Raw genomic sequence first — 12,586 nt, 5'->3', positions numbered from 1 at the left:
GTGATGCAGATCATATACTCTGTTGTGCTCCAGGAAGTCTCCCACTATTTAGGAGGTCTCTGCACTTAGAACTGGTTTAGCTAGCTATTCCTTAGTAGTCATGCAGCCAGCTCTCTCCCGGAGCTAAGTCTCCTCTCAGGGTGGAGATCTGACCCATCGTGCAACCCAGGCAAGTCCCACTGCTTCAGTCTTTGGCTCTAACCTCAGCCACCATGTAGCTAGGAAGTACACTTTGAAGTTACTCAATCTCATTAGAATGTATGCATAGATATATAAATTAGTTGTAAGTTTTAAAATTTAACAGATTTTTGTGATTAGAATTTGGAGATGCCTTTCAAAATTGGGGTATATATATTTATATATTTAATAGTTTTCATTATAAAATCCAAAAAAAATTGGAAATGTTACTTTCCTCTTTCTGTTCTTCAGACCATCCAATTATGATGGGTTTTGAGCCCCTTGTTAACCAGAGATTACTTCCACCCACCTTCCCTCGCTATGCAAAAATAATTAAAAGAGAAGAAATGGTCAACTATTTCTCAAGATTAATAGACAGAATAAAAACTGTCTGTGAAGTCGTGAACTTACCAAACTTACACTGTATCCTGGTGAGTATAAAATGGTGTGCTGGAGCTTTGGTGGAGTGATAGATAGCGTAGCTTGCTGCTTGCTTGCTCGCTCGCTCGAGGGACTGACTGGCAGGCAGCACAGAATAGTTAACTCGCAGAAGGATCTGATACTTCTTAGAAGTTAAGAAGCTAAACTTACAGTATTAGTACATCACCCAAAGGTTAGGAATAGGTTTTGATAACTGGATTCTGCCTTCAAAATATTTTCTCTGTGTGTGTGTGTGTGTGTGTGTGTGTGTACACATAGAAAAGTTTCTTTCTTTTTAAACGTCATAAGGGCATTGACGCTGGGCCTCAAGTATTCTTGTCCTTTCCCACCATGCTGTGTTCCCGTCCCTTTGAAACTTTTTTTATTTTGAAATAGGCTGTCATTAATTAAGTTGCTCAGGCCGATGTTGACTGACTGTGTACTCCAGGGCGGCCTTGAACTGTGACTTCTGCCCCAGTCTCCCAAATAACTGACAGCTTGTGCTTCCTGATAGCTTTTAGTGTTCTTGCATATGAATATGGGATCATGGTGCTTGGTAACCTGTTTATTGTTGTAAAGAAAGAAAACTTCTGTACTTTTTAGCTCAGTAAATATGCACATCTCTACACTAATGAAGACATATCCTAGCTATAAACTTGAATGACATTTTTTTTTAAGTTTATTTGTATCAAATTACATTTAGGTCAAAGGTTTTGCCTTTGTTTGCTGAGTGAAAACCTCTGTATAATGGGAAGCACTCAGATTTGGTAACATGTAGGAAGAAGAACAGAGCCAAAACTCAAGGGTAAGGATCTGTAATCCCAGCACCAGGAAGACCAAAGCAGGAGAAACTTGAGTTATGGACTAGCCTGGGCTGTGTAATGAGACCCTATCTCAAGGCAAAGCATAACAAATAGTACTAAACAAAAGAAAGGTTTGTTTTGAGAATATTATTATACAAGCAGTTGGTTCCCATACACTTCTACAGTATTGTTGTATGCATAAATTAGATATTTTTTCTTAATACTTGGGCCTAATGCTCACGGTATACCTAGCCTTTTGTTTTTCATATATTTACTGCTCTTTTCATACACATTGGATATCCAGTGTGACTCTCACTCCTAGAGACACGCTAGTGCAGCAGAGCAGCCGTTGGTTTTCCTGGACTCTATACCCCGGGTGCTTTGGCTTGCCTCGGGAAAGGGAACTGAGGGCCAGGCCTGAGCTGTGTGACTGTTGAGAGCGGAGGAAGGAAGGGAGGAAGGAGGGTGAATGCATGCCTGATAAACTGCAGGCAGTGAGGTGACTGGCAGGGGAGGGAAAGGGCTAACAGTCTGTCTACTGGGAAGCAAAGCTGTCTCGGTTGAGGTTGAGTAAAGTGCCGGGTGTCAGGTGTGCTTACATGTAAGGAAGAATAAGCCAGATTGGAAGGTACACTCCAGGCTCAGTGAGAGACCTGATTTCAAAAAGTGAGGTGGAGAGCCAACAAGAGGAGCCCCAACATACCTCTCGCTTTCACATACGTTCACAGCTATGTGTACGCTTGCACACACCTCTATAGTCATGCATACAAACACACAAGAGTATATTTGTTATATTATTTATAACTTGAAAAACTTGAAACATTTTAAATATTCACCGGTGACTATCCATTCTGTGAGATGGGGAGAGTAAATGCCATTCAGCCGTAGAACAGGGTGTTTCATGAGTGTCAGTGTTGTAAATAATACGTAAAAAAAAGCCCAGCACGGGGTTCTTTACAGCATTTTGACCATTTTTGTTCCCAGAATGAAACATACACACAGCCTTATATTTTAATATGCCTTAAGCAGCACAGTAGCTGGGCGACTGCCTACCCTCCATGCTGTTAGAATCTACTTTCTCATCAATAACCCAAGTTATTACTTACAATGTTTCATCTGGGCTGCTCTTAGCTCCAACCAGGCAACCCTCTAGGCCATGTTCTCTTGGTCCAGAGGCCATGGGGACTCTTCTACCTTCTCTGTCCCATGGCTGCTCTGTCCCTTTCTCTCTTTCATTGTGGTCTCTAGCCCAGGAAACCTAAATCCTGCCTGTGTCTTTTCTCCCTAGCTGTTGGCTGCTGACATCTTTATATACCAAGCAGAATTGGGGACAGAGTCCCTCAGCGTCTTACAAGAGGACTCTCGTCTTGGGGGCAAACAGTTTTAGAGGATGTAATTTTAGAATACCATTAGAATACCAGCAGCATTAGGCCAACCCACTCCATGTCAGTTTTATAATGTTTACGGGTATATATCTACTATGTACTCTCAATACACAGAAGGTGGACTGTGCTAGACTATCCACTGAAACATAGATGATGCACATGGTGTCCTGGATCTGAAAGGAAGGAACCTTAACTGAGAAAATGCCTACATAAGACCCAGCAGCAGGCCATTTTCTTAATTAATGATTGGTGGGAGAGGATTCAGCCCATTGTGGGTGTGCCACCGTGGGCTGTGGTCCTGGCTGCTATAAGAACGCAGGCTGAGCAAGCCACGGGCAGCAAGTCAGTAAGCAGCACCCTCCATGGCCTCTGCATCAGCTCCTGCCTCCAGGTCCAGTCCCGACTTCTCTCAGTGATGGATTATGATAAGGAAGCATAAGCCAAATCAACCCTTTCCTCCCCAAGACACATGCTTAAAATAGGATGAAGAAGAGACGTCAGCCAAGGAACTAGAGTGGCTGTTTGTGAAGACAGTAAGGGGAACTGAAGAGTAGATACGTATTTTCTCTAAAAGCAGTTCACACTGTACACGAATGTACTGTGTACATGAATGTTCATGAATGTACAGCGTTACATCCTAGGCCTCATAACTAGAGGGAATAGCTGTTAAAAGGAGAAAAAGCAAACATTGCTTAAGTAGGCAGGAGTTAAATGACGACCCTCCCTCCCAGGCTTCTTCCCCCTCTCCTAGCTCCTGCCTCCCTTCCTGTCACATGTTTAAAGCACGTTTCATAAGAGATTGGTGTTTGGCACTGTGATAGGCTTCTCTAATGCCCTCTCTGTTATTGGTGAGTGCTGTGCTCAGGAAGATTCACTGCTTTGGAAGCTGACTGGGACAATTGGCTGCTGTGGATACAAGCTTTCCATGGTGACATTGCCTGGGAACAAATATCTCTAATCTTTTGTCCTCACACTAACCTGCAATATTGTAGGCATTCCAGTGCCATATAACTATCTGTAACAATTTCAGACACTAAAATTCATGTATAGAAAAATTGGTAGGTTCAGAAAAATAAGCTAATAAATTAGCCAGTGTTTCTCAGTCTTTAAGTGGGAATGGTTTTGTATATTTTCTTGTCTATTTTCTTGTCTTTTCCCTCTTATGAGCCCATATTTCTTGATCTTCATCTAATATAAATCTACTTACCTGGTTACTAATTCATTCTTCCTTCCTTCCTTCTTTCTTTTTTCCTTTTTAAGATGTGCTTCCATTATTTTAAGTTATGTGCTTGTGTTTGTCTGTGTGGGTGTGGGCACATGAACACATGTGTCCTTGGAGGCTAGAGATGGCAAACCCCTCTAGAACGAGAGTAAGAAGCAGTTGAGGTTGTGAGCTGCCTCATGTGGGTTCTGGGAACCATGGTTGGTCCTCAGCAAGAGCAGTGTGTCCTCTTAACTTCTGGACTCTCTCTTTCCAGCTCACATGTATGCTTGCTTCTTTTGACTAAGAGTTCAAGTTCTGTCCTTAGTTGTTATTTTCTTGGTGTACAAATTTAATGTGACGTGAATATTATTTTGTTTTGTTTGGTTCTTGAAAAAGTTTTGTAGACTCTATAAACTGATTGGTATAATTAGACATTTTCTATATAACTGACCTGTAACTCTATCTTATTTTAGCAGTAGTAGAATATTATTTCCAAAAATATATACTTTATATGCAAACATCTCTGGCTTTTGTTTAATCGATTAATGATTAATGCTTTTTCTCTGTGTATCTATTAGGATTTTTTCTGTGAATTTAGTGAGCAGTCACCATGTGTTCTTTCAAGATCTCTGTTACAAGTAAGTTCCACTATTTTATTGATGAACAAAAAGTAGATGCTCTTAAAGGTGTTGTAGAGTGATAACTGTTGGCTTTCATTTTGTCTTAGCCTGCACTTGATGTGTGAGTGCTGCACTGCTGAGCTGTGTCCCTTCACTCACTGGATACTGACCAGTGTTCTCCTGGGCCACAGAATGAACCTTGGAAGCTCTAAAACAATTGAGATTGTATAAACAATCTGACCTTGTTTAGAATCAAGTAGGATCCAAGAAGAGCAAATAGCTAGGAGGAGAAAGACTTTAAATATTGGGAAATTAAATAACACATTTGAGTAATGCCCACCTCACAGGTCTTTTTCAGGGAAATTAGAAACATTTCGAATTAAATAAACTTGGCTGGACAAATGGCTCTGTGGTTAAAGCACTGGCTACAGGAGCCTGAAGGCCAGAGCTTGTCTCCTTTGAGTACACAGGAGTACTGAGTGGGTGTCCTGTTCAGCCTAGAATTCCAGCCTTGGAAGGTGGAAGCAGGGAATCCCCAGAACAAACTCTGGAGCGAGGCTAGCCACATTGATGAGCTCTGGGCTTGGTGAGACCCTGTCTGCCTCAGTGAATAAGGTGGAAGAACAAGTGATCCAGTGTGATTCCTGCTATCAACCTTGGGCCTTCACTCGTATGCTCACACGTGTGCATATGTATGGGTACATGTGTACCCATATACTTGCAAACCATGCATCCATGTGTACTCAAACAAGAACATAGAGAGGGGGAGGAGAAAATAAAATTACAGGAAAATGTGTGTTATACAACTAAAGGCCTTAGCTTCAGTATTGAGCACTGCTTACAGTTGAAAAGTGGTACTGGGCCAGGGAATGTGGCTCAGTTAGTCAAGTGCTTGCTGCACACACGTGAGGACTAGACCTGGATCCCCAGAAGCCAAGTGAAAGGCAGGGGTTGCTGGTCAGCTATCAACAGCTGAGGTTGGCTCCACCTGCATGTGCTTACCGCCCACGCTTATACACAGAAGCATACTCAAACCAAGACAGACTATTAGTCATGGAAGCCTCCAACTTAAGAAGTAAACGGGCAAATTGAGTGGGAAAGAAAAGAAAATAGCCAAGATCAGAGCAGAAATCAGTAAGATATGAACCAAACAGTAGAGAAAGCCAGTGTACCTGAAGCCTGGTTAGAGACAACGTGAAGATATGGATAATTACAAGAATCATGTGAGGGTATTGTACAAAACTAGAAAAGTTCCTAGATTAAATGAACATACTGCTTTAAAGACAGACTCCTGAACAACCCTGAATCTGTTAAATACATTGAATTAATAGTCAGAAACCTTCCAAGAGTGAAGGTTCTAAGACAGTTCAAAAACTAGAAAAGGCAAAACACTTAGGATCTGAGACCAATAGTAACTCAGTAAAAAGCCAAACTAACATCATGAACATGGGGAACTATTGAACAGTATCCCACATAACAGAAAGCAAGCCATAGCAAATTGAAGCCACTAGTATATAGAAGTATGAGTACATCACGACCAGTGGGCTAGTCCTGGGAAAGCCAGGGGGACTCAGCATGGGAAAGTTCACATACTTTACCATCCGATTGGAAATCTCGGTAAATTAAGAAAAATGTGATAGGATTCAATAGTAATTCATGATTTTAAGCCGGGTGGTGGTGGCACACGCCTTTAATCCCAGCTCTTGGGAGACAAAGGCAGGTGGATTTCCGAGTTTGAGGCCAGCCTGGTCTACAGAGTGAGTGCTGGGATTAAAGGCGTGCGCCACCATGCCCGGCTAAGAATTGATGTTTTTAAGGTGTTATGATTCCCCAAATTGATCTGTAAATTGATAGTAGTATCATTCAGAATGACAGTGAGCTGGTGTAGCTGTCAAGAATTTAAACTATATGTGGGAAGGATGAGGAAGGAACTCAGGGTGCAAAACCAATCTTGAAGGGGACAAAGAATGAGGAGAGGTCAAGGGCTATCCCACACTGCACTGCGGTGTTGGCAAGTGATTGATAAGTCGCTGCAGGCAATTAAATGAGTCTGCTTGTATATTGGCTTCCATTATATAAATACTGAGATGCCAATGTCACCAAAGAACTGAGTAGTAATAGGGTCAGTTTGTATCAGAGGGCTGTTAATGATCCCACTACTTCAGCTCAACATTATCCTTCCTGACTTAGGCTATTTACACTATTATGTGCTATTTATCTGTATCAAAGTGTACCTTGAAGCCGGGCATGGTGGTGCATGCCTTTAATCCTAGCACTCAGGAGGCAGAGGCAGGCGGATTTCTGAGTTCGAGGCCAGCCTGGTCTACAAAGTGAGTTCCAGGACAGCCAGGGCTACACAGAGAAACCCTGTCTCGAAAAACCAAAAAAAAAAAAAAAAAAAAAAAGTGTACCTTGAACAAAGATTGATGCGGGCTGGAAAGATGGCTCCGTGGTTCAGAACCCTCGCTGCTCTTTGAGCAGCTCTAAGTTGGACTCCCAGCACCCACATGGCAACTCTCAACTATCCATAACTCCTGTCTCAGAAGATCTGGCTCCCTGTGCTGTCCTCCACAGACAGCAAGCATGTGTGTGGTGCGCGGACACGCATTCAGACACATAGCAAAAATTAAAACAAGTAAGGATTTACACACTGATTGGTAAAATAAAGTCACTCCCTGTTTTTGCGTTTTAAGTTCTGCATATTCTGTTGAGTTTACTGTTTATGTGCATGTCAGTGCTGATGGCTGCATATGGCAATAGTAATGCACTAATATGTCTAATGCTTGTTTTAAGACCACTTTCCTCGTGGATAACAAAAAGGTCTTTGGAACTCATCTCATGCAAGACATGGTGAAAGATGCTCTGCGGTCCTTCGTCAGTCCTCCGGTGCTCTCCCCCAAGTAAGTGTTCCCAGGCGTAGACGTGTCAGGTGTGTGTCTCGTGACGGTCCAGCTACTCTGCACTTCATCTGTAGATGAAGACCTCTCAGGACCAGTCTCCATATGAGTGTGTCAGTTTTCTTCAGATAATTCCTTGTCATAGAGCCTGGGTGAGGACATGCAGCCATCATCTGAGCTGTTTTTTTGAGAGGCGACTAGGGCTTTTTTATCCCAACAGAGAGGAAAGCACTGAGTCTTCATAAAGAGAACCCAGCTTTTGTAAAGCGTGAGCATATGAAATGTATTTTCATACATGAATATTAATTAGTACTTTAACTTTCTCACCTTGATTTGTTGAATTTCAAGTTTGACACAAGATACATAAAAGTGTGGTAGTTTTCTATGTTGAGTTTCTTGGAAATAGATCTTGAGATCAGTATTTATGTAAATGTATTTAGAGATGTTGCCAGGAAAAGCCAGCAGTGTTACAGGCCAGCAGGACATGAAGAGGAAGAAGCCCAGGGCCGTGCCGTGTACTCCACTGCGTGTCTGCTCCATTCTGTAGGAAGCTCTGCAGACAGTGTAGCTCTGAGCTACAACCTCAGGATTTCCTCCTGGGGGGAGGATAAAGGAACCTGAGAGTTTGTCCCGGAAGACTGTAGATAACAGCTGTCACCCCCTCATGTTCACTGTACAAGCAATGGTCTTTGTGACTCCGCCTAGACAGCCTGGTGTGCTTTAGTCAGACCCTTGCCTGTCCCTGCATCCATAGCCTCATCTTATGTACTGCCCTTGCTGTCCTGTCCACCTCAGTCAGACTGACTTTCCTGCTGTTTTGGGAGTGTGGGGGTGGGGATGGGGGGGTGTTGTTTTTCTCCCCTGCTGGACATTATACAGGGTGAAGGATGGGAGTCACGGTGCTCTGTGACCACTACCTAGACTGTGCAGTGTCTCCCTTGTGAGTGCTGCCTTGGGCACCTTGCTCCGGTTCAAGCCTACCTTCAGTCCCTGTCTGATAGTTTTCTGCTTCGTTATATTATGCTGCTTTCTCCAATTAGAACACAAGCTGCACAAACACAGTGTTCAGCACTACAACTGAGGCTGGCATGGAGCAAACACCTAGTAAATGTGAATGGTTGTCCTCCATATCTAAACACTGTAGATTATAGGAAATTAATGTTGTAGTGCACATGCAGGTACTTTCTCCTTAGACTGCTTTGCCATACTAAAACTGCCTTTGGTAGAAGACAGCTTATCTTTTTTGCTTTTCTTTGTGGTGGTAAACAGGTCTGCCAGTCCATAGGTTTTCTCTCCTGTCCGCTAAATCTTCCTTCTACCATTCCTTAAGAAGAAGCATTCTCATCTTTAGCTGTTTAATCCTGTCTCTGACGAGTGTGCAGAATTCTCTTTCCCTCTCTGGCTCCTGTGCGTCTCCTGCTGCCTCATCTCTGCTCTCTTCCCTCTTAAGAGAGGACTTCAACTTCTGTTTTCAAGGATCTGTGTTAGAGATCTGGGCTGGGAAGTTGAGCAGGGATTTAAAAAGTGTTCAAAGGTCATCTTTTTAAATATTTAAGTTTAAGGTAAATACTGAACAATTATTTGTCGCTTGTTCATAAATTTGCCAAATTACGATCAGATCTTGCTTGTAAAATCTACTGTTTACTTTTATTTATTATATGGTTGAGTGTGTAACCAATTTCCATGTCTGTAACATATATAAGAAAAAATAACTGTTCTTAGAAATCAGTTGGTGTGCATCTATTCAGTTGAATTGGGTTATTTTGTTTCTCCCTCCCTAGATGTGCCTGATTTTAAACTGTATGTGACAACAGATTCATGGGTGTGTGTGTGTGTGTGTGTGTGTGTGTGTGTATGTAATACTTTGAGTGAGATTTATCTACCAAAATGTTTTTATTAAAACCTATTATGTGTCAGTCATGCCTGCTCTATCCATGTCCACCCTGATGAGCAGTGTTAAACTAGGGCAGCGACCTAATGCTCAGTTCACCACCATTTCATACTCAGTCTTACCAGCCCTGCTTTCTTACTTTACATTTGTCTTGTTTTTTCATTGTTCAAATCTCTGTATGTAAAATGTTAAACCTGAGCAATCATCGTCAAAACAAGCTTTATTTTAGAAAGGTGCAGCCAGTACCAGCCATCCGGCTGTTACCCTGTCAGGATTTGAAGAGCAGCTCCTAACGTTGAGGAAGAGATGGTTTGCTTTGATTTGGTTTTGTTTTGTTGCTTTGCTTTACTTTACTTGGCTTTTTCAAGGTAGGCTTTCTCTGTGTAGCCCTGGTTGTCCTGGAACTCACTTTGTAGACCAGACTACCTCTGCTTGTGAGTGATGGGATTAAAGGTGTGTGACATGGTTTCACAGTGTCAGGGGTAGAGGGTTTCCAAATGCAAGGTTTGGTGGAGTTACAGGAGGGGAACATAAGCGTAAGAATTAGCCATAATGACCTCCTGAAACAAGGTCCTGGAAAGTGCTTGTAGTTAAGGAGGTGGGTGGAGCCGGTCCCTGAGAAACAGAGATGTAATCATCAACAGGAATGAGCATGGTTGCTCTCCACTGTAAGCTGACTTTAAGCCGGAGATGGAGGCAGGCTGGTTCTTTAGAGATGTGCTTTGATGCTTTGCTCGGCCGTGTGTGTGTTTGTTGGTTTTTTATTTAGGCATGGCGTTTTACTAATTCCTCTTACTTACTGTTTATTTTCTTTATTCTCCTCTTCTTTTTCCTGGGTTGATCGTGCTTATTAATTTCCCTTTTTCTTTCCTAATTTGGAAGTTCTAATACACTCTCCTTTCTCTACATGAGTATGCTGCTGTTTGTATCTTGTGTCTCTTCAAGAACCAGAGCTGGCACTATGTGATGCTACTTAGGAGAATGGGGCCTTTGAAAAGTATAATCACCAGGTTGTCAGGCTGTCTGTCCGGTGAAGACAGACACAGAAAGTTAGCCCTCTCTGCTGTCTTCTTCTTTTCGAGGTAATGATGTTTGGCGGGTGCTTAGGTGGTTGAGATGGCCCCTGCACAGGTAGAGTTTCCTCATGGACCAAACTGCTGAAAGGGTCTTAGGCTTGGGCCTTGTGAATCACATTGCGTAAATACATTGGAAGCAGTAGGGAGTTTGTTTGTTTTCATGTATGTGAGTACACTGTCAGACACACCAGAAGAGGGCATTGGCTCCTATTACAGATGGTTGTGTGCCACCATGTGGTTGCTGGGAATTGAACTCAGGACTTGTTGTGTGTGCTTGTAATGGCATTTCAGTATGTAGGCCAGGCTGTCCTAGAACTTACTTACTTGTCCATGTCTTGTCATGGTAGACCTGGTGTCTCACATACACAAGGCCCTGGGTTCTATCCCACCCAATGCTGTTTTAATTCTCTCTCTCTTTCTTCTTTGTAAGTGATTTGAAATTTTCCTCTGACTCACTAGGGTTTCTTTTCAAGATTTCAGGAGTTTTACCAGAATGGTTTTTAGCCAGTCTTCTCTAGAACTCACCATTAAGTCACCAAATCATATCATTGTCCTTATTGCTTGTTTAGCAGTTGTTTCACTTTTCTCCTTTTACATCAACTTCATTAGGGTTTCTGTTGCTTTGATCAACGCTATGGCCACAGTAACTTGGGGAGTGAAGGGTTTACTTCAGCTTGCAACTCTCAGGTCACACTCCATCACTTAAGGAAAACCAGGGTAGAACAAGGCAGGAGCTGGTGCAGAGGACTGGACACCACTGCTCACTGCCTTGCTCCCCCTGGCTTGCTGAGCCTGCTGTCTTACAGCACACAGGACCTAGCAGTCCAGGGTGGCACCACCCACAGTGAGCTGGAAAAGGCCTACAGGCCGACCTGGTGAGGGGCTTTCCCCAAGCAAAGTTTCATCCTTCAAAATGACTCCAGCTGTGTCAAGTTTGCATAAACCAGCAGCACACATAGCTGATGCCCTAGGTCTTTGGATCACCTACAGATATTCATTGTGACATCCATGTCACATCAGGCTCTGCTGTTGTTGGGAGTGCTTTCTGTTGTTCCTTAAGGCTGTTTGTGAGCATCTCTCCTTCAGCTACTTAGATTTAAAGAGCCAGGGAAGGTTTACATTCTAATCTTACGATTTGTCAGTTAAAGACAGAGTCTTCTAGCTTCCCCCTCTCTTCTTTCTTTTTTTTCTTTCTAGCCCTTGTCCCTGTGTTCTGATTTGCTCTCTCTTGGCCACCTGTCCTTCTCTGTTGTATGGTCAGGTTCTCCTCCTTTCTGAGACATCTGAGATTGCTCATCTCTGTCAAAGTTTTATCAAGGCACCAGGGGAAAGTCTTTTCTGCTTTTCCTTGGTTCCCTTAGATCCCCTATCACTGATCTCTGCGTGGTTTGTCTTTAAAATCCTGGTATCTTTCAGCCTCCATACCTACTCCAGGACTAGGTGGCAGGTCCTTAAGGATTTCGAGGAAGGGGCAGTTAGGTGAGGAAGGACAACATTTCTCAAGGAGAGTAGACAAGTCCAGGAAACATGGGGTGGTGGTGTATGGACAATTTCTGGTTGCAAATGAGGCTGCATCTTGATTTAGGACTCTAGATTCTGAGAGGATAATATTGTAGAATAAGAGACAGAAGGCTAGGGAGACATGGGCTTTGGACACCCTACTCTGACTACACTTGTGTGCATACATGTGTGTGCAAAGCACAGGAATATGAGACGATTAGCATCATGCTGGTGTTCCTCAACCTAGCCATGGGTTTGGTTGTGTTTTCTCTGTCAGTAGCTTCTGTAGTAATCACTGCTTCTTTTGCCTAAGCTACATAGTTTGATGTTAGTGATGTGAATCTTATCTTGCAGGTGTTGCCTATATAATAATCACCAGGCTAAGGACTGTATCGACTCCTTTGTTACTCACTGTGTTCGGGTAAGAGCTCAATTGTGTTATTGTGATGGGTACTTGGCAAATTATGCTGCACAGTTCTTCCTTACTCATTTATACTTTCCCCATGTCTTATTCATATCTAGTGACTATGTTAACACTTCTGTCTCCTCGCACTGCTTGAGTGAATGAAGTACTCTGCAGGTTCAGAGAACTACCACTGTCTATGGGGACTGA

General features: G+C 42.9%; 1 protein-coding gene across 2 annotated transcripts in view; it reads left to right on the top strand.

Moving 5' to 3' along the window:
- Naa35 (N-alpha-acetyltransferase 35, NatC auxiliary subunit) overlaps positions 1–12,586 on the top strand; it is a 51,355-nt gene that overhangs the window by 27,257 nt on the left and 11,512 nt on the right. For both annotated transcript variants that reach the window (XM_021179882.2, XM_029468253.2), the window contains exons 12-15: positions 430–608; positions 4,568–4,627; positions 7,403–7,509; positions 12,328–12,394. In XM_021179882.2, the coding sequence (XP_021035541.1) occupies positions 430–608; positions 4,568–4,627; positions 7,403–7,509; positions 12,328–12,394 (413 nt within the window). The remainder of the gene's footprint in view (positions 1–429; positions 609–4,567; positions 4,628–7,402; positions 7,510–12,327; positions 12,395–12,586) is intronic.

The sequence above is a fragment of the Mus caroli genome, unplaced genomic scaffold (assembly GCF_978045245.1).
Source record: "Mus caroli unplaced genomic scaffold, Mus_caroli_1 scaffold_15, whole genome shotgun sequence".
Lineage (NCBI taxonomy): Eukaryota > Metazoa > Chordata > Mammalia > Rodentia > Muridae > Mus > Mus caroli.
Note: the sequence above shows the minus strand (reverse complement) of the source record. Positions and strands in the feature narration are given on the sequence as shown.